The following is a 22,875-nucleotide window of genomic DNA, read 5'->3' on the forward strand; positions in this document are numbered from 1 at the left end:
CTTCGACTTTATTTAAATCCATCAAATGATCAATATATGTCTTAATCATTTCATGGTCCACTTGAATGTCTTTTGAGAGATTCCCTAACCTTCTTAAAGAGTCTTTCCCGGGATCTTATAATGGTTCTATCCAATATTAGTCATTATCTCACCAAGACATGCTTGCAAATTTAGAAACATTCAATTTAGAGTGGTATGTGATAACTGTTCAAATTATTTGTGAACTGCTCCATGTAAGTCATCGACTATGGTACCTGGTTGTGTAATTTATAGAGATGGAAGTATCCGGAACCATCCCAAGTCATTCACATTTGTGTCTGAGTTGTTTGGTTGTTGAAACACCAAATTAATTTTGAACATCGGGGTTTGTTGATTGTCTGAAATCTAAATCAAAGTTGTTGATATGCGGCTTTGTGTTAAATTGTTAAGTAGTGATTTTTTGTCCCTATCAGTTAGCCACTTCCCCTTTCTTGCTGGTATCACATCTTATAAAGTCACCAGTGAGGATTACTTGCGTAATTTTTATTTAGGAGACTTATACTTATGATCGATATCACAGTGATAGAATGTTCTGAGAGCTAAGGAAGTCTAGGCATATAAATACAAGTAAAATAACATACCTTATTGATTAAAAGTTTCTTTGCGACTTCCTTGGTGATGGATTCTAACGGTTTTGTAACCATTATCTCAGTTGTGCTATTCTTTGAATTTTTTTCTCTGGGTTGGAAATTTTTCTGTAAAAGAGAAAATGTCTATTTTTCCATTGAATATGCATTCTTCATTGGTTGCATACATCGGTCTAGCAACTGCACATAAGAATATTATCTTCGTGATGAATCTTTTACTCTGACAAGCCCTATACAGCTTTAGTTCATCAGGTGCTAGATAGTATCTTTCCGTCTCCCTAGTAAGATTGAACAACTTCTCCTCTACGTGCACAATTTGTTTCATGCTTCAAAATTTGATTACTTTCGACACATTATCAATTTGTAGTAAGTTGAGGTTGAACTTCAACATCTCTATCTTGTTTTTCTCGTCGAATGGAGACTTGATAGTATTGGTGTGTGGTCTGATCAACAACTTTGCTCAATTTTTTATAGTATTTTTGCTTAATTTATCTTTTTAGCAATATTTCTATAAATGCCCCTCTTGTGCATAACTATATTTTGTTAAGTATTTTAATAAAACTCATTCCTCTTAACCCGAGAGAGAGGCTTGGTTTCTTACTTTTTTAAACAAATGGGCTAACCTGATAAATTTGTCCATGCATTCTTTTCTAAATTATATGAATGACTTGTCTACTCATAACAAACTTGAAACTTGCTTCAATAATTTCTCCATGAGCAATGCAATTAATATCATTGGTATTTAAATTTGACTTTTTTTCATATGTGCAGCCATTGTGAATTAGGGATTGAGACATTTGAATTTATGATATATATATTATATATATTGTGTAAATTAGTGGGGGAAAATACTTTTTGTAATTAAGAAAATTTTCCTTTTGATAAGAATGATTTAGATGATGTTGTGTTTTTATATTAATCTGTCAAACAACAAAAATCAACAACCAAGTACCGAAAAAATAAAGAAAACTTAACAAAAACTAAAAAACAACATCAAGCCTAAAAACAGGGTGATTATAATTAAATTGAACACTCCCTGTTCGAGCTTCTTCTGGCGGGCAAACCCAGGCGGAGGAGCGGCAGTAGCAAGGCAGAGGAAAGCAGCGTCTCCCTCCTCCGGCGGAGACTTCCAGCGAACTCCGGCAACTTCCTCCGGCGATTACCTTCTTTCTCAAGAGATTCCCAAGCAACTCGAAAAAGTATGATCAAGGAAACTATTTTGAAGGCTCAGTCTACAACATAATGACTCGCACTTAGAGACTAACTCAACCGCCTCCAAACAGAACTCCAAACCTATGGACTCGATTTTAGAACCCTAATTCTAATCGACCAATTTCCCCAAGAACCTCACGAAGAACACCCAAATGAACAACTTACCAAATGTATCGAACTAGAACGATTGCAATTTCGGCGAATAAGAAAACCTCCAAACTTATTGAGAAAAACGGCGAAGAAGATGAACCAGAGATAAAACCAGAATCAACCGCGATACACACTTTACCAAATGAAAATGGAAATGGGAGTTATAAGACACGGGTCGGGTCGGATCCTTAGAACCAGGTCAGGTTAAAGGGTTTTGGGTTGTGAGTTGAGCTTGGTTTATGGGTTGGGCCAAAAATATCAACCGATGATGTGACAAAATGATGTCACTATCTAATGAATTCTGTTTTTGAGGTTTTTTGGTGCATTGGTTTTTATTTATGTTCACTATGATTTTTATTGTATAATGTCATGATGATTTATCCCGATGCTTACTAATTTATCTTGTTGTCTACTAATTTTTCCTTCTCAATTAATGATGTTACAATAAATTAAGATTTGTGTACTGTTTTTTATAATGTACAGACACTGTAAATTTAATTGTGTAATTTTAACTTTAATTTTGTAATTTATGTATATAATTTTAATTATACTAATTATTCTAATTATTCTGTAATTATACTATTACTTTTTATTATTATGCAGTTTCGCTAATTTTTGTACACTGTAATTTTAATTATTTTTTTGCTATTATTATGCAATTTTGCTAATTTTTATACACTATAATTTTAATTTTTTTTTTTCAAAGAACAGTAATTATATTACCATGAATCACCACGCAAAGCAAAAAAAAAGGAAAAAGATTACTATAAAGTTTTATTTGTCTTTTCACATCAAAGCTATGCTACTATCATTAAAATTAAATATTTTTTAAACGTACAAAAAATAAATATCAATTATTATGTAGACGGTATTATACAACCATAATATTAGCGTAAAAATGTGAAGAAAATTGAAACATAAATAAATAGATGCTAAATAATTTATATATAATTCTTAAGCATATATACAAAATACACATTATTCATAAAATTGCGTGGAATATTTTTTTAGACCTTCAAAAAATCTTACCCTATTATTTAAATGAATCATTTCCTGAGCCTAATGCTTTATTTTGAATCAAAATACTTTTAACTATTTTGAATACAAAAATGTGGTTAATTACGGTTTGATTACTTTGCATGCATGCATGCATTATGTTTACCAAGAACACCTATCTAAATCATCATAGCCCCTGTAGCATCAAGTCAAATCAAATGGCAACCTCAATATTTGTATTTTTCTTTTCTTTTCTTTTTTTTTTTTTTTTGGTTTCATTATATTTGTTCATTGTCAGAAGGCTCTTTAACTAACTATGATTACTTGTTTCATACACAATACATTGCGTTGCCTTGCCTTGGCTGTTCACATAACTTGTTGCACTTCATTTATGCATGCATAGGCCAAGAAAACAATGAAAACAGGATGTCGTGACTGCGAAGAAAGTTTTTACTCGAAATGTCTTATCGAGACATCAACTCGGGCAACAAGTTTCGATTTTGGTCCCCGGAAAGTGATAACTTACCATCGAAGTATGTCCACTTCAGCTCCAGCTTAGATCTCAACTGATTTCTGAGTAGAACATATAGTACCAGCTGCTCATGTTACAACATCTAAGTCGACATCTGCATCAGTAGTGTCCCCATCGATCATCCCGGGTTCTGCTTCAATTTGACCTGCCTCGAGTCCCCCTGCATCAGTGTCTGAGTTCTGCAACTTCTGATGCTCATCTGGAGTTGGGGTTCCACCTTGAGAAAGGTTGACAGAGGCTGCTGCTGTAGCATCAGCGTCGGCTGGAGCTGCTGCTGCGGAGGCATCAGGGTCGATTTTATTTCCATCAACATCAATCTCACTTGCGGGTGTAGCAATCTGAAAGTGATCAAACATATTGGAACACATCGCCACAATTGGAATTAGAGAATGCCTTCAAACACATTATTGGCGGCGACAAATTATGACAATGCATTGGAGCCTAAACATCTACACAAAGCTCAAGATTTCTATTTATGCAGCAACTTTGGAAACTTTGGCACTATTCAACTTTTCAAAAACATCACATCAATACATTTTTTTTTTACAAAACATCAAATTAAATATAACTTATTATTATTTTCAAATTTTCGAAACTCCAAAACAATCAAAAAAGCCTCTTGTCTAAACGTGATTACTTTGCTTAGATATCAGATGCAGTGTGTGGGGGCAAAGCAAGTTTTTGAACAGAAAATTAGCATTCCTAAAAGTAACAATTCGGCAGTCCATGAAATTTACTGGTTATTATGCAGATTCTTGTGATGTTCCCAAAGAGCAAAATGAATGATCAGTGCTTACATATACACATACATACATAATGTATTTCGAAATCTGAAATGATTTCAAATACCTGAGATTCCTCCACTTGCTGCACAGAACCTTTAGTGTCTTCCTTCTTGGCACGTTTGGATCGATCTCCTGGTTTAGCTTGATATTTACACCGCACCTCGGGCGGCAAAAGTTCAAAAGGAACGACACCCTCAATGCCATGTTCAGTGAACTGCAATGAGAGTTTGAAATGAAGTTATAAATGTCATTTCAAGACAGAATTTAGATGCACATCACATACCCTGGGAAATCATTTGATATAAATGTCATTTATAATTTAGATACACATACCCTCGAAAATCCTTCCAAATCTTGCCGAGCAGAGAATCTTAAACCTTTCCAGCAATAGACCTGCACCATAATTTCCCAAGCACCAAAACACACTTTTCACAGTAAGGATCATATAAATAGGAAAGACAAACCAAACAAATAAGCAAGCTGCATTTTATAGCAACGTAAATACAAGTGGTTAAGGGCATTATAGTGTTACTACTGTAAACAGAAAAATATGGCCCTATAGACTGCTACTAGGATCAAACTCTAGTTATTGACACAGGTAACTGCAGAGTTTGACTGCAAGAGATGGTGGATTGCCAACCAAACCTTCAGTTAATGAAAGAAATCCAAACAATTTTGGATTTGTTTGGTTTTGGTTTGAGTTTTGTTTTATCTAAATATATTTTGAATTGATATTTTATGAGAGAAAAGAGTATTCTCTCTGTCCTACATAAAATGTCCACTTTTTCCATTTCAGTCCGGTCCACATAATGTCTTTTTTTTTTGAAAATATAAGTATACACTTTAATCACATTTTAAATTTTATATTTTATAATTTTCTTAATCTTAATTAATTATTTAGTTATTTTAATTTAAATTTATAATTATTTTTATTATACAATAATTATTTTTATTAATACATTTCTTAATTACTAATTATACTTAACCTAAATTATTGTATCAATAGTAACATGGACAACAAAGTTGGGACGTATAATGTTACTAGAAATTGTGCAAACTAAATAGTGGTAATTATAATCTAAGACCAAAAATAAACCCTTCATTTTGGAAAAGAATTAAGAAATGGTAGTTATTGATCACATTGAGAAAAAATGCTTGCACAAGAGAATATTAGCACAAACTATATCTAGTTTAAAAATATGTACCCAGCAGGAGACAACAAAATACTATACGAGAAGCATTATTCTGGCAAATGAAATAATGGTGGGCAACATTATTTATTTTTTTTAACAACGATGGGTAACATTGTGGTTTTAGTTAAGAGTTGAGAAAGATCTTTGCCCTTATAGAGTCCTGGCCCTTGAAAAATAAGTAACCACCGATCACCAGTAAGAGCTGTGGGCATAAGATATTGACTGATACTACTTGTTCAATGAATTGAATGTTTACATACTGACGACGACACACTATAGTTTAATCCTACTGAATGTTATCATGAAAACGGTACCTGGCATTAGTTAAGTTGGAAATTTGCAACTCTAAAAATGTAATCTGTCAAAGAATAACTGAGTTATAATGTTGTTGAGATATTTTAGATATTTAGTTTTACATTTGTTAGATTTAGATTTAGATTTGGTCATATCCATTAGATTACATTATTTAGATTTGAGTCTATCGAGTTTGTTTTAAGTTGCCTATATATAAGCCCCTTATTTTGATTATAAAAGAGTAAGCTTTAGAGTTTCCGCAAAATATTTTAACATGGTATCAGAGCTCTAGGAATTTTTCCAGGGTTCTGTAGTCTTCTTCAAGCAGCCTTCATCGCTGTGTTTTGTTCTGGCCTTAATTGCTGTGAACTTTTCTTCTTCACTAAGTTATGTCTGAAACCATATGTAAGGGAAATAATGATATGCCTAAACACTTTGGTAGAGATAACCAAGGGAAAGAAAATAAAGACAATCTTTGGTGTACTTATTGCAAGAAAACCAGGCATACAAGGGAGAAGTGTTGGAAGCTGAATGGTAAACCTCCAAGCCGAGAGTGGGGCTACCGTGGGGGCAGCAGCAAAGGCCTCAAGCGCATATGGCAGAGCAGCCCAATATTGAGGAAAATCCAGCAATAGGGGGGTTCAATAGTGAAGAAATTGAGAGATTGAGAAGTTTGTTGGGGACTCTTGAGAAGCCTTCTGGAACATGTTCAATGGCTCTTTCAGGTAAATCTGTGTGTACGAATGTCTTAGACAAATTATATACCAACTCTTGGATTATGGACTCCGGTACTACAGACCATATGACCCCCACATCTCAACTCTTCCACACCTATACCCCATGTCTAAGTAATAGAAAAATTGTTGTGGCCAATGGTTCCTTAGCCACTGTTGCAGGGATTGGAGATATACATATCACACCTAGCTTTATGCTTAAAATTGTCCTCCATGTGCCCAAACTGTCAACAAGCCTTGTTTCCATTCAAAAGTTAGACTCATGATCTTAAATGCTATGCTGTTTTTTGCTCTTCTTATTGTGTTTTTCAAGACCAGGACTCGGGGAGGAGGATTGGACTTGCTAAGGAAAGGAACGGTCTTTACCACCTTGAACCATCTAAAAAACCTAAGAGTATCTTGCCTTCTTCTTTCCTTAGTTCCTCGAATAAAGATGTCATTTGGCTATATCACCTACGTCTTGGTCATCCTTCTTTCAGGATTTTAAAAATAATGTTTCCTCAATTGTTCCAAGGATTAGATATTTCTGAATCTCATTGTGACATCTATGAATTGGCAAAACATATCCGTACATCTTTTCCTATTAGCAATAAGAGAAGTTCTCATCCTTTTCAGTTGATTCATAGTGACATATGGGGTCCTTCCACTATACCTAATGTTTCTGGGGCTCGTTAGTTTGTGTCCTTAATTGATGATTGCACTCGTCGGGTCACATGGCTCTTTCTTCTTAAACAAAAATCTGATGTTAGCACTGTTATACCTAATTTTCATTCTATGGTTCAAAATCAATTTGGGTCAATATAAAAAGCTTTAGGACAGTCAATGCTAGAGATTATTTCAATTAGATTCTTTCACCTTACTTTCAATCACAGGGGATTATCCAAGATTCATCATGTGTGGAGACATCTCAACAAAATGGGGTAGCTGAAAGAAAGAATAGGCATTTACTCAACACCACCCGAGCCTTACTGTTTCAAGGGAATGTTCCTAAGTCCTATTGGGGAAAAGCCGTTCTTACTGCCACATATATTATAAATAGACTTCCCTCCCATGTGTTAGAAAACAAAAGCCCCATAGAGGCCCTTCGTAGCTTTTACCCTCACTTTAGAACCTCAAATGGCCTCACTCCTAGGGGATTTGGGTGTACCGCCTTTGTTCATGTCCACAAACAACATAGAGGGAAGCTAGACCCTAGAGCCATCAAATGTGTTTTCCTCGGTTACTCATCCACTCAAAAGTCAAAAGGGATACAAATGTTACAACCCCTTGACCAAAAAATTTTACATCTCTGTGTCACTTTCACAGAAAATAGACCTTTTTTTCAAGTCTTCTCTTCAGGGGGAGATTTCAATGATGGAAGATAGTACTTGTGAGTCTTTCGAACTACTTAAAACCCTTGACCTTCCGCATGTGCCACCCCGCAGTCACTCAGAACGAAACCCTCCTCATGTTCCGGTTGAACCTGAGTCCTCTGAACCAGTCACATCTGAGTCACCCGATCCTGTCACTGAACCCATATCATCTCCTTCTCCAACCAGCATCACTCACAATTTTCCAGAGTTTGCTCAGGTGTATTCAAGGAGAGAGACCGTTCCTGAACAACCATTCTATCCTCTATCTCACTATGTCTCTTTTAAGCGCCTATCGCCAGCCCAAAAGGGCTTTATTATGAGTTTGAACACCATTGTCATCCCTCACAATGTGTCTTGAGGCATTGTCAAAAAGGGAATGGAGGAATGCTACGAGAGAAGAGATGAATGCATTAGAGAAGAATAAAACAAGGGAGATCGTTGATAAACCAAAGGGAAAAAACATTGTTGATTGCAAATGGATTTTTACATTGAAGTACAAGGCTGATGGATCCCTTGAAAGATATAAAGCAAGATTAGTAGCCAAATGATACACTCAAACTTATGGGGTGGATTATCAAGAAACATTTGCTCCAGTTGCAAAAATGAACACAGGAAGAATCTTGTTATCATTAGCTGCTCACTTTAATTGGCAACTGCTACAATATGATGTTAAGAACGCATTCCTCCATGGTGACTTAAATGAGGAAATCTACATGAACATTCCACCGGGATTTGAAGGGGACACTGGTAACAAGGTGTGCAAACTGAAAAAAGCCCTTTATGGGTTAAAACAATCTCCTAGAGCATGATTTGGCAGATTTGCAAAAGTCATGGAGGAATTTGGGTACAAACAAAGCCAAGGTGACCACACGCTTTTCATTAAGCATTCAGCTGTAGGGGGAGTGACTGCTCTTTTAGTCTATGTGGACGACATCATAATGACTGGAAATGATGAAAAAGATAAGCATAAATTAAAGCTGAGACTAATGAAAGAATTTGAAATAAAAGAACTAGGGAAATTGAAGTATTTCCTCGGTATTGAGGTGGCATATTCCAGACAAGGGATCTTCATATCTCAACAAAAGTACGTGCTTGATTTATTGGCAGAAACAGGGAAGATTGGGTGTAAGCCGATTTCTACTCCAATAGATCCAAACTATAAATTGGGAGAAGCTAAAGAAGAACCAGCTGTGGATAAAAGAATGTACCAGAGGTTGGTTGGCAGACTTATATACCTTGCTCACACTCGACCAGACATAGCATATTCTGTAAGTTTGATCAGCCAATTCATGTATGACCCAAGAGAACCTCATCTTCAAGCTGCTTACAGGGTACTGCACTACTTGAAAGGCAATCCAGGGAAAGGAATCTTGTTCAAATGGAATGACACTCTCACTTTGGAAGCCTACACCAATGCTGACTATGCTGGCTCCCTAGTGGATAGAAGATCAACCGCAGGGTATTGTACTTTTCTTGGAGGTAACCTAGTGACATGGAGGAGCAAGAAGCAGAATGTAGAAGCAAGGTCATCAGTAGAATCAGAATTTAGGGCAATTGCTCAAGGATTATGCGAATTACTTTGGCTGAGGATCATTTTGGATGATTTGAGAGTTAAATGGGAGGGTCCTATGAAGCTTTACTGTGACAACAAGTCAGCTATTAATATAGCTCATAATCCTATACAACATGATAGGACAAAGCATATTGAAATTGATAGACATTTCATCAAAGAAAAACTGGAGGAAGGGTTAGTATGTATGTCCTATGTTCCATCAGAGAGACAATTAGCCGATGTTCTAACAAAGGGGATGAACAGTTCAAGTTTCCATGATCTTGTATCCAAGCTAGGAATGGAAGACATCTATTCCTCAGCTTGAGGGGGAGTGTCAAAGAATAGCTAAGTTATAATGTTGTTGAGATATTTTAGATATTTAGGTTTATATTTGTTAGATTTAGATTTAAATTTGGTCATATCCATTATATTACATTATTTAGATTTGAGTCTATCGAGTTTGTTTTAGGTTGCCTATATATAGGCCCCTTATTTGATTATCAAGAAGCAAGCTTTAGAGTTTCCGCAAAATATTTTAACATAATCAATAAAACTCTGAAAAATTGGAGGTGTTTCCTACTATATTTATTAATAATTAAAAAAGAAATATTCTTAAGACTGTACACAAGGAAACTTGCATTTATAAAAAAGGCAATGCTGGTCATTGTGTAGGATTCTCATGCAGATAAAATCCGTAAGGAATACAAGTGCAGGGAAGAACAAATGTAAAACTTACTCGATTGTTTTTATGATGGTATTCCTCTTCTATCCCTGCAGACTCATCCATCTGTTGATCAAATCATAAGTGGACAATCAAAGCTGATTTTGTCAATTACTCAATTATTCGGCAATTATACAGACAAAAAGGAAAGTATATGCATGATGGCGACTCCAAAATGGATCATAATCTCACATCTTCAGCTAATGGTTTCCAGTAATCCATAATGCTCGGTGTACGAACACGTTGTGGATCTGTTAAAGCATTCTGAAGAAAAGACCCAATGAATAAATCACAGTAAATAGCCATTAGTAAAATATAGAATTAGAGAATCTGTCTACCTATGAAAAAAGGAGTATAGACTCTCACTTGAAACAAACCCCACTACCCTAAGATTCAAAGAATATGATCTCTATTTTAAGTTGCACAGGTCAATGGTTAGAATATGTTAAGGCATAACTTGTGTATGTTGGTACAAAGAAGAATCTATAATATGTGTATTCTTGTTATCCATATTAGCATATTGTTTTGTGTCTATATGATGCAATATAATGATCAAATCATATGATAAAATATAAATGATGATTAGTTGCCACAAACACACACACACACAGGTATGTGATTGTGCAAGTAATGGTTTAATTATGAATACTAGAAATGAATATAATCAATATATACCCACAGGCCATATTTCTTCTCACAGACCAATTCAATAGTAGAAATTGCATCAACAAGCATCCGCCAATCCCACAAGATTGCACAGTATCTACCCAACCCATTGGCACGACTCCTTTGAAATAAAATGACTCAATCCTATCGGAAAGCCTTACATGCATGAAACTTGGCACACCCTGATGCCTATACAGTTACACCCATGCAGCAGCACTAAAGACTCAAATTGTTGTGCATCATTGCTAAACTTGCACCTTTTTCCACAACTGACAGCTAATTTCTTCGCTTTGTTCAGTCTTATCATTTTTAGGTAATAGTAGATACAAACTTGTGCTAGCAATAGTAACCCTGGTGCATTCTTCCACCCCACAACTTTGATGCTTAAAACCAAAATGCAGTTCCTCAGTAGAGAAAGGAAAGGAGTACAAAACTAATCCATCTCTTGCTGTTGGGATGTCTCCCTTGTGTGCTTATGGTACTCAATATTTGGGAATGAGGAAAATTTGTCTTAAAAACCAAAGCCAAATGGACTGGGCAAAAAAGAGTTGAACACTCTGCTTCCATGCTTGTCTTTGCATATAAACTAACTTGATAAACTTTTAAATCTTCAAATTTTTCAAAACAATATGAGTTTGGGAACACACCGGATTCTGATCTGCCCATTTCCATAGCTGAGAAAGTTCTTTATTCCCGAGCCTCCAACGAGGTCGACTACAAGATTACAGAAGGAAAAGAATGAGGGAACATGTAAATAAAAATAGAATTCAGCCATATAGTAACTTGCTGTAACAATACATATCTAAGGGACAACAATAAAACATCTGATCATAAAAAATATAGCATAGCAATTTTGAAATCAAAGTACATAATACTTTGATCTTCTGTTAAACATGCTAAGAACAAAACATTTTTCTGGTGTAAGATGGTACCTCATGTACACCATGAAATGTACTCAATATAAAAATCCAGGTAACATTAGTAAATCAGATGCATAGAACTCCTTAACTCTTAATGATACTAAATAATCTTTAAAACTCACTTAGACAGAACATGTTTCTCATACCCAAGCGAACTTTATAAGCCACGGAATATACATCTAGCAAAATGCTACGACACAACATAAATGGACATGGAGCACTGAAACCTAAGCAATTAATCCTAAAATCTCACTAATATAGAAGAGATAAATATTATTTTAGTTGGTGACTTTCATTTCTATAATACGGTAATTTTTAACTCACACAAACACAATTGGTTTCCTTTCATTTTTACATATTCAGTCATACCGTTTTCTGTTTCCATCTTGAACTAACTTTTTATCAATTGGTTGTCTTTCAAATGGGGGGCAACCATCACGCTTCCACCAGACCTTTAAAAGAGAAAAAGGATCCTTAGCAACTAGAAGAATGTAATCAGTTAGAGATATACAAATGAAGGGTTTATAATGCCCACCCAATTTCTTTCACGCTCCAAGATATGCTCAATGCTACGAAGAAACTCTTTCCCTTTAGGAGGTATCATTTCCAGAAGTTTCTTCACCCGTTCTTCACAGGATTTTATCTCTTCTTTCTTCAATCACAAAATATCATATTACTTTCTAGGACAGAAGATTAAGGCTACTCTGATAGAGCATTTTCAACAAACATGAAAAATAATAACCAAGTGTGTTTGTTAGTGGGGTTTGGGTTTTGAATAGTAAAATTTTGAATTAAAATTGTTGTTTGATGTGATATAAATACGTGTTTATGTGATGTTTCGAATGTAAAATTAAATTTTAGTGTAATATATAGATGAAAATTATGTGTTTAATTTGATGTTTTTCAGGGAAGAAATTCTAGAATAGTAAAACCCAACCTAAAATCCCACAAACAAACACACCCTTAAGACTTTCTTTCTTTCCATTCTTATTATCTTGGTTCAGAAAATTTGACAGCAACTCTACAGTTTTTGTCAACTATATAAAAATGTTTAAATAAGTGAAGTGTGATAACTGAAAAGGTTGATAGAAAATCAATTCTTCTGTCAAATCAGCAATCATGCATGTTATTTTAATTATACATCACTATGAACATTGAACATTGAACAAATACAAAGAGCAAAAGAAAGCAAGACATGATTTCAATGTGCATAGTTATGTAGGAACCCATTCGAAAGAACTTAGTTTAAACATTTTATAAGTTGCCCTACTACTATTTTACACATAAATCACATGAACATTTGGTTAAGCACGTGCATGTGTTTAAAAAACAGTAATAAAAAAAAAAAATGTATACTATTATAATGACTAAAATTCACATAGTACTATAAAATTAATAGATATTGTTATAAAGATATATAATCTAAAATTTTTCAAAATTTTATTGAAATTAAATAACAAATCAGCATTTGTGAAAATACATATATAAATAACAAAATATAAAATTTAGTCAATTTTACAATTAAAGTACAATGTAATGGAAACAATATAGTAATAATTTTAATAAACAGAATTACAATGGCTTTTTTTTAATATTTATTCAAATATATTTTAACATAATACTGCAAAATTGCCAATTTTAAATCTAGAGAAATAAATTAATAAATAAGTGTGTTGTTTTATCTTTTTTTTTTTTGTTCTGTTGTTTTGATATTTTTGTGGTGAAAATAGTTGTTAAATATGGTGTTATGTATGAAAAACATGTGTTACATGTTTTGGTAGAATAGAAGATTGAATAATTATATATATATATATAAACAAAAAACAAAAGAACAAAAAACAAAGGGAGCACACAAGAGCATAATCAAAATAAGTCATTGTATTCAAAACAACTTATATCATGAGATAGTAAACAATGATATTTTCATCAAACATGTGTTTTAACTCTCCAAATACCCCCAAAATTGGATAAAAACAAGCATGCTTAGTTTTAAAAACAGTTTGTCAGAAATTATAAGAATAAAAGTACAAAACTAACCATTGTCTCTGATGGCAAGTCTTTGTCATTTTTCCCAGGGGCCTACAGAAGATAGCTAGTAGTCTTTATTACAATAGGATTATAAGTGAATTGGAATTTTAAAAAATAAATAATAAAATGAACTTGAAATTGGTAAGATCCTCTGACCTTTCACAATTACATATATTTGAAATTAAACTAGGATATGGAAAACTAATTAAATATTCTGATTAGATAATAAAAAATAAAAAAAAAAAGATAATTATTTGTTGCCCTACATTGACCAATATTCTTATCTTAACTTGATTTACATTGTAGATAAACTTTTGGAACACAATTTAATAACATCTACAATTTTTGCTATTCAAAAAAATCTGTATGTTTTTTCATCAACAAAATACACACAAAAAAAAATAAAAATAAAAACGATATTTAGCAGTCATTGAGGAATGTAGAAAGATTTGTGATGCATTAAACAGCTACATCAACACTGCATCTCACTAGAGAAATAATCAATCATTTTTAAAAATGGGTTTCAAGAAAATTTTGCAATCTTTTTACTCCAATATTCGATAGAAGCTTTTTGCAAGTTATGGTAGGTCAAAAAGTATTTATTCGAGGTAAATAATACAAATTTCACATATAAAATTACCTTCAGATAATCAAACAAAATAAGGCACTGAACCAAAATGTGCCGCCGAAAACTTGGATCCTTTAACTGCAAGACATGACACAGGAAATTGAACATGCTTATAGTCAAGATAAGTTGCTTGAAAGAAACTGCTATTTGTGTTAGTAGTTAGTACCTCGAGACCCATTAGATTACTGCTAGTCAGATATTTTATACTGAAACTTGATGCCTCATCCTCAAGGTTAATGGCATTGCCATCTTCATCACTCAAAGGCTGAGCCTCAAATGTATTCAGTACAACCTAAAAACATAATGATAGTAAAAAGAGCAATTAGTAGATTAACATGTGATAAAAGTTATCCATACAGGTTATGAACAGAAATTTTACCGTTAAACTGGAAGTAAACTTATGCCACTTTGTAATTGCGGGAATAAGGGACGAAGGATTGGAAAAGAATTCCTGTAACATCAAACATAAGTGAGGCACTGGCTAACTAAATTTTTGAGACCCTGGAACATCATTTGTGGAAAAAAATAAACAAAAAAGGAACTTAACCAATTATTAAGATCTCAACTTCAGATATATCACAGAGGGGTCAGAGAAACAATATGGGTTTATATCATCTAGGGAGGGTTTCATAATCCTATAGGGGTGTGTTTGTTTGGGGGATTGGATTAGATTTCCACTATTCATCCCATTTTTCCCCTCAAAAATATCAAATCAAACACCTATTTTTCATTTTTTGTATTATACTAAAAATCACTGAATTACTGAATTCAGTCTCCACCCTAAATTCCTGGAGTTGATAACTCTTCATTTCATGTTCATTCATTATCACGAGGCAACAAGCTATTCAATTATTTAGAGAGCAAGTCTTCAAAATAAAAGTAGATGGAACAAAAACTAATTTATATTGCCGGCGTATTTGAAAACTGAAGATATATTGATAAACTTAATACAATGTGAAAATTCCAAAAATGTTTTGACCCATGTATAGATTCCCTCTCCTCTACTGACCTGTAAACTCCAAAAGGTTTTATAGAAGTTGAAATCTATAGAACTGCCTGAAAGCAAAAAAGTCAATCGGATGATGTGTTAGCAAAATTAACTTAACTTCATGAGCAGATTAAGGAAAAGAAATAGGAAAGTAGGATACAGCATAAGTACCCTCTGGGGGTTCTTTTTCATATTCGGTTTCATTTGACGTATTGAAAACTCCTTTGATATTGACAGCTGTCAAAATGATTGAAAGGAATGTCAAATGCTAGCAAAATGCAGGACAGAAAACGGATCCACTGTTAAATAAACAGGAACAAAACAAAACAAAAAAAAAAAGAAGAGTTACCAGAACGCTCGGATAAAGGGAAAAAGTGAGCAAGGAACATTATGATTCGACCGCAAAATACAACATCATTTGCCTGCAACACCACATCATAAGCAAACAAGTATTTCAAAATTTACATTCTTTTAACTACTAGAATTCCAAACTTTTGGATGAGATACAACCTTTGTTAAACTATCAATCAAAGTAGATATGAAACTTTAGATTGAGAGCTATGAAACTTTAGAATTGAGTGCTCAATAAAAGATAAGAAAACAAACACACCATATCTTATGAGAACTATTAATGAGTCCTTTAATTGAATAGTGAAGTATCTTTGTATGATGAATAGGATTAAAGTCGAAAACCAATAGAATGAAATTTTCTATTTGGAAGAGAAATATGAGATGGATGAGTTATGCAAATAATGTAATTAGCATAATTGGCTAGGCATCACTGTCAGGAAGCTCACATGCCATAGGACACTAGAAGGACAGTAAAGGAAGTGCAATCACAGATAGCAAAATATTACCCAATTCAAACATACTAAGGGTGTATTCTTTTAAAAGATTTTGAAAATTTTCCACTATTCACCAACTTTTCCCCCTTCAAAAACATCAAACTTATTTTTTATTTTTCATATTATACTAAAATCAACTTTACATTCAAAACATCATATCAAAACCTATTTATATCACATCATACAACTATTCAAATTCAAAATTTTTACTATTCAAATATCAACCCAAAATTCAATCCCCAAACAAACACACCCAGTTTTAACCTTCAGCACCCTAAAACCATACATGTTTACACACTGCTACTTCAGCGCATTATCTATGTTAGAACAGAAAATATTAAACATACACAGTCACAGATTCTCAGTATCATAACCGTAAGCAGAACTGCTGCAATGAGTTAATAGAATGAAGTCAATGTCGTTTTGGAAATCAAGGTGTGACTCACTATTACACATTTTTTAAGTCTATGTCAAATCAGTTCCACCAAAGAAAGTGATGTTATGTCATTTGGGAGCACTCCTTTATAATGAAGTTGGATTTTTTATGTTGTATAATGATATATTAGCTTCTGTAGGATTTAACTGATCACCAATGGGATGTGAAAAGTTTTGGTCTAAGAGGCTAATCATTCAAATACCATAGCCAATTGGATTGCACTTCCTGACTATTCCAACGTGCATTATCTATTGATTCCGAAACTAAGCAGTGCATGTAAAGCAACTCAATCCCCAGAAAGAAGAGTTAGTAAAATAAAGAAAACCACAAACCACGAGTAATGAGTGTTTTACACAATGTAAATTAACCTTTTTAATCTGCAAGTTGTCTTTAATAGCTCAGGAAACTCAAGATCTGAGGTTACCTTTCATAAATCGGAGGATAAAGCAAGGTGCCAAAGAACTACAAAAGTTGGACTACCGGAACTTCTATTTATGCTAGAGCAAGGAAAAACACATATACAAGGCATCTGAGTTCTTAGGAATGGAGAAGCACTTGATGATACAAGCCAAAGAAATGAACTAACCAAACTAACTCTGGATCTTATAAAATCATGAGGCAAATACGATCGTAAAATTAAGAACAGATACAAGGGAGTTCAGAGCAACTATACAAGATACGAGAAATCAATCATTCAAGAAACTGAACCTTCGATAGACGGCGAAGAAGTTGATTGCATGTTCTAAGCATCACGAGCTTCCCTCTGGCGAAAAGTTCTGGCTATGTAAAGCATATAATGATAGATTAGGTGTCATATAGAAAAGTATAAAGCGCGTCCAAGATAACTGATAAACACCACACAAGCAATAACACAATCACAAGGTACCCACCTTCCCAAGAATGTCCTGTTTGCTCTCTATATACCCAAAAATATCTTCACAGTTTCTCATGGTAGACATTTCTGTCAAATCCTCTAAAAGCTGAAAAATCATTCCACCTTCAATATGCTCTTTCTCGCACAAGTACAAAACAATGTCTGCAAAAGAAGGCAACAGTAAAATATATGGTTAAAATAAAATTCAAGAAACATAAGAAAATAAAAGAATAAACTAACACTTAACACAATACACCATTTGTAAATAGAAATTTATTAAAAAGAAGCATAATAATTACTGTACGGAACTATAAGGACAATTTCTTCGTTGTAAAAAAATATGTTTTTAGGTTTGACAATAAACATCAAAGGCTACAGTCTACACAGCATCAAATGACACAAATTATCTAGCCCTATAAAGTTCTTTTTTTAAGCAAGCAGACATAATATGAATTAAAAGAGATCTAGCACAGCATATTGTAACCAATAACGTGAGCTTCATTAATTCAATATTTTCAGTGCATTTATTTTTGTTCAACTGATTATCAATATTTCCTCCTTCACAACTTCAGTTAAACATATAAATTCTACCAACAAACCTCCAAATATTTTTTACATTCTCAAGCAAAGATGAAGAAGCAAATGGTCTCCATTTAGATAGTCTTACTCAACTGTTTATGGTGGTAGTTTAGTCTAGTACTGTCATTACTAGGTACTGTACATTTGTTCTAATTAAACTGGAACAATTCCAAGTAAAGAGGCTAATGTCTCTAGAGGATATATTTATGTAGGACGGTCATCCCATAGAATTCATCACAGCAACCCATAATTTAAAATATAATTAGTTATAGTAATGCAGACAAAAAGTATTTAAGATAAAAAAAAAAAATTCTTCTCACAAACCATAAAAGAAATGTAAACGGTACAATGCATATTACATTTTTGCACTCACCAAGAAGACGAGGAATCTGACCGAGATAAATATCACTGTCAGCTATTGATTCACCATATTTCATGATTGCCTCACCTGACTGAACAGCAGCTGACTACAAGAAAACAAAATTAATAAGTTATTATAATTGGAAACAAACAGTCAATCTACCAACATATCCACCATGTGAACAGCTCCAATATACAATTAACCCAAAACCCCAACAGAAGAAATTAAAGCAGTAGGCATCAGCTATGCTATCTTGAAAATACATTCTACAAGTTCAAGCATGCTCACAACCTCTGGCATTCCAAGATGAAGATGTGATGAAAATAAATAGTGAACTTAGTTTTCAAACTCAGTTATTTACAGAGTGAACAGTGGTCGAATTTCCAGGAAATTAATTGCAGCTGCTGTCTTAGGTAAGGTTCATGCAGCTATTATAGTAAGCCAAACTTAGCGTTAACAAAACACCAAATACCAATGCATCACCACGCATTACCAACTAGAAATTCATCTACATCAACGATGCTTCTGAATGCCAGCACAAAAAACTATAAGCACATAATAAAGCAGCATAAAAATTACCACCAGCTCCTGAAGCAAAGTTCGCAGAATGTTCTCCAACAATTGATTTTCATCTTGTACAAGTTTAACTTGTTTCTGGAGAGACAATGAACTCGTAGGTTTAGCCAGAGGAACAAACCCAGAAAATGTGCAAATATATAAAGCAGAAAAAATCTCCTCTATAAATACCATAAGAAACAAGAATTCTCCCTTTAGAAGTTGCACTTAAACTTCGGAACCTCACAAGTGAAAAAGAATTCCACAGTATCCAAATTTCGTGTCCAAATATAGGCAATAGCAAGCAAACCTGGGGTCTTATAGCTTGTTGCACAGTCTGAAGAGCGAATTCCTGAGGATGCCCCGGATGTAAAATCGCTTTCCTGAACAAATCCTAGCAGAAAACAACCACGCAGCAATATAACTTGAAAATTTTCACGAAAGGACGAAGAAAGCACTGTCGAGACAAACGAATATGCTAAAGCTTACCATTCTCAAGAACAATCTGTTCACTTTTCTTTCATTGACGAGCAACGGGAGCAGCAGGTCTACAAATTTTTGGTTAATTGCTTTCGACTATTATTCAAATACGCCGTACACACAAATATACGAAGCAATAGAGCAAGAAACCGTATGCGCGGAAGTGAATTCTGCCAGTACACACAAAAGTGGAGAAGTGCACGAATCGAACCTACCAGTTCGAGGGTGGTTTGCTTGCTTTTCCAATGGAAAGAGGGTTTCCCTTCCTCCTCCTCTCTGGTACTGGAAGTTCAACTTCGACGGTGGAGCTAAGCCGACCACGCCAGACTGGGCCGTCATCTATCCCGGGCCGGGTTAGATCGATATTTGTTTTGGGCCAATTCGAGAGAACCCTAAGCCCGGTATGTATGGTCAGACCGGACCGGGTTGACTGATCGGTCTGACCAATGCTGCTTGTGCGCAGTAGCCTGTTTGTAGTGTAGTGTAGTGTAGGGCAGGGCCTTACGGAGCATTTGGTACCCAAGACCCGCTAATGAAAACGAAGAGAAATAGAATGAGAATTAATTTTTTTATTTATTTTGTAAAATAAAAAGTTTAGTTACAAATATAAAAAATAAATGATTAATTCCAAAAATAAAAATTTAACGATTAAGAATTTATGAAAAAGTATTTTTTGTGATTTTTTTAAAAAGAATTATAAATTATATATAATTTTTTAAAGATTACAGTTTAGTATAATTTTTTAAAAATAGTAAAAATTAAATACCTCAACAATAAATTAAATTTGATTTTTGTAAAATTGTATAATATAATTTTAAAAAATTATAAAAATTAAATAGTAAAAAAAAAGTTAAATATATATATATACTGTATTATCATTTCTCTTTATTATGTGCACATGAGAGAGAAATAAAAACAAAAAAACTCAAATTTTATTTCTCTAACTCAAATAAACAAGAGAAATAAGATTATTTTCATTGTTCTGTACCAAACATACCCCCTCATAGGTTTGGGAAGGATTGTGAATTGTGATTGAAAGTATTAGATGGAAACTTCTAAAAGTCTTAAAATGTAGAGATATTTAATCAAAACATTTTAAAAAATCTTTTAAGGGTGTGTTTGTTCGAGGGATTGGATTTTTTTTACTATTTGTCCAATTCCCCCCAAAACATCAAATCAAATACCTATTTTTAATTTTTTATATTATATTAAAAATCAATTTTACATTCAAAACATCACGTCAACACCTATTTATATCACATCATACAACTATTCAAATTCAAAAATTTTACTATTCAAATCCCAACTCAAAATTCAAACATCCAAACAAACATAAACTTTAAATACTTATTACAAAAGGTAAAATATTCTAACTTAAAATAATATATTTTATATTTTTGATACAGATCAAAAAATCAATTCATTTTAAAAAATGAACCAAATAATTTCAAAAAAATAAAATATAATAGCAAATTATACCAAATTTTTTTAAAAAATATAGTTTTAATTAAAATTTTAATTCAATTCATATTTTCTCTTATATAAAAAATATATATTCTATATAAATAAATTTAATTAAAAAATATATGAAAAAAATTTGAACCCAAGTCAATAAATATAATACCAAATTATACCAAATTTTTTTAAAAAATATATTTTTAATTAAAATTTTAATTCAATTCATATTTTCTCTTATATAAAAAATATATACTCTATATAAATAAATTTAATTAAAAAATATATAAAAAAATTTGAACCCAAGTCAATTGGCTTATTCATCCCTCTCCATATATCCATTATATATCATTGTCACTTCACATTTATGTTTGTTAAATTAATAATATATATACCCATATAATAAGATTAACCCATTACAAAAATTAATATATCAAATGATTATATAATAAAATATATAAAATTAAAAATATTAATATATATGTAAAGAAGTATTATCCATAATTATTATACATTATTAATAATATATAATATATATTTATTTATACTTTGTTTTATATGAATGTAATACTTTATACATATGTATTATAACTTATAAATTTGGAGGAACAAGTCTAATCACAATAGGCAGCCTCTCATTCTTCTAACTTAATCAGTTGTCGCTCGTGACAGTTGTTGCTCGTGTTATTGCTTTTGTGCACGTGTTTTTTTCTTCTCTTTGTGTCAATTGCACTATTTTCTTTTCGTGTCGATTGATGCATCAATATTTTTTAGTTCTTTATACTTCTCTACTGTTCTGATAAAATTTAGATATATTTATTTTTTAAATAAATAAATAAATAAATATTAAACTGCAAGTTTCGATTCGAACCGACAACTTCGATTTCAAAAACATAAGAATTGAAATTGAAAAGTGTAAAAACCAATTTTAGTTCAGTATTTGAAATTGAAAAAAAAATTATTTATACTATATAAGCATTAGCATTGCATTAGGCGGTTTGATAAAAACTGACCCCTTAGTTCAATATGGCGGTAATATTCCGGCGTGAGCCGACCGGAATGTTACAAACAACCTCCAAAAATAATGTACTCCTTCCGTCCCATTAGAAAGGTGGCATTTATTTTTTGCAAATAGATTTTTTAATATTAGTATTATATTGGATTGCAGTAAAAAAGACGAAAATATCCCTATTAGTATGGTGTAATATTAAAGTAATGATATTTGTGTAATATATGATAAGTTGAAAGGATATTTATTATGTTAACTAGTTAGTACAATTACTAAATTAAGAAATGATAACCTTGGAGGGATAAAAATAAAAAATTGTGACTTTTCAATGAGAGGAGGGAGTATAATAAATATAGTGTTTGTTACATTGACTGCTATACAATTTGATATGCATCCTATTGACAATGCATATAATCAAGTAAGCTTATATTTTGAAAAATTCATTTAATTTTTTTCGGCACGAAGACGTGCTATATCATCAAAGTTGGATCTTGTAAACAAAATTATTACATTAGGACGGATGGAACAGTTAATTAAATTAATTTATATTTATTAATTATTTTTTTATTTAGTAAATTTTTTAAAAATATAAAAATGTCTGTTATGGAATAGACTAAAAATAAATAGTAATATATAAAAATAAAGTGAAAATCCTTATAATAATTAGAACAATTAATTAAATTAATTTATATTTATTAATTATTTTTTTATTTAGTAAATTTTCTAAAAATATAAAAGTATATGTTACGGAACAGACTAAAAATAATTAATAATATACAAAAATAGAGTGAAAATCCTTGTAATAATTAGTTTAGCCCTCGCCTTTTCGAGTATTAAAGAATCGGTAACTGAAAGTATGAGTATGCGCTGCGTGATCAAGGTCACGCGCCAAAATTAGAATCTG

General features: G+C 32.6%; 1 protein-coding gene across 3 annotated transcripts; it reads right to left on the reverse strand.

Annotated features, from left to right (window-relative positions):
* Positions 1–3,289: 3,289 nt before the first annotated feature.
* Positions 3,290–19,876, reverse strand: LOC127262451 (THO complex subunit 1). Of its 3 annotated transcripts, none has more exons than XM_051291138.1 (22): positions 19,723–19,876; positions 19,517–19,575; positions 19,338–19,421; positions 19,052–19,126; positions 18,485–18,578; positions 17,549–17,694; positions 17,367–17,438; positions 15,727–15,799; positions 15,549–15,614; positions 15,399–15,445; positions 14,769–14,840; positions 14,556–14,681; positions 14,402–14,467; positions 13,771–13,812; positions 12,269–12,385; positions 12,103–12,185; positions 11,461–11,527; positions 10,340–10,411; positions 10,163–10,213; positions 4,635–4,694; positions 4,366–4,515; positions 3,290–3,854 (listed from the first exon to the last, which is right to left on the reverse strand). In XM_051291138.1, the coding sequence occupies exons 1-22, from the start codon at positions 19,844–19,846 to the stop codon at positions 3,585–3,587; spliced, it is 2,016 nt and encodes a 671-aa protein (XP_051147095.1). In that variant the 5' UTR covers positions 19,847–19,876; the 3' UTR covers positions 3,290–3,584. The 3 variants fall into 3 exon arrangements, with proteins under 3 accessions (XP_051147095.1, XP_051147097.1, XP_051147096.1); XM_051291140.1 differs by having other exon boundaries at positions 19,719–19,770; XM_051291139.1 differs by lacking the exons at positions 19,517–19,575; positions 19,723–19,876 and having other exon boundaries at positions 18,485–18,574; positions 19,338–19,355.
* Between the last annotated feature and the right edge of the window lie 2,999 nt (positions 19,877–22,875).

Source organism: Andrographis paniculata, unplaced genomic scaffold (genome assembly GCF_009805555.1).
Source record: "Andrographis paniculata isolate CXL003 unplaced genomic scaffold, ASM980555v1 Contig65END, whole genome shotgun sequence".
In the NCBI taxonomy this organism is placed as follows: domain Eukaryota; kingdom Viridiplantae; phylum Streptophyta; class Magnoliopsida; order Lamiales; family Acanthaceae; genus Andrographis; species Andrographis paniculata.

Excerpts from the sequence above, each read along its gene's own strand:
- LOC127262451 (XM_051291138.1), bottom strand. The coding sequence starts at position 19,846 with ATGACGGCCCAGTCTGGCGTGGTCGGCTTAGCTCCACCGTCGAAGTTG. Across the intron at positions 15,615-15,726 it reads CCCTTTATCCGAGCGTTCTG|CTGTCAATATCAAAGGAGTT; the intron begins GTAACTCTTCTT and ends TCATTTTGACAG. Across the intron at positions 10,412-11,460 it reads AATGGGCAGATCAGAATCCG|AATGCTTTAACAGATCCACA; the intron begins GTGTGTTCCCAA and ends TCTTTTCTTCAG.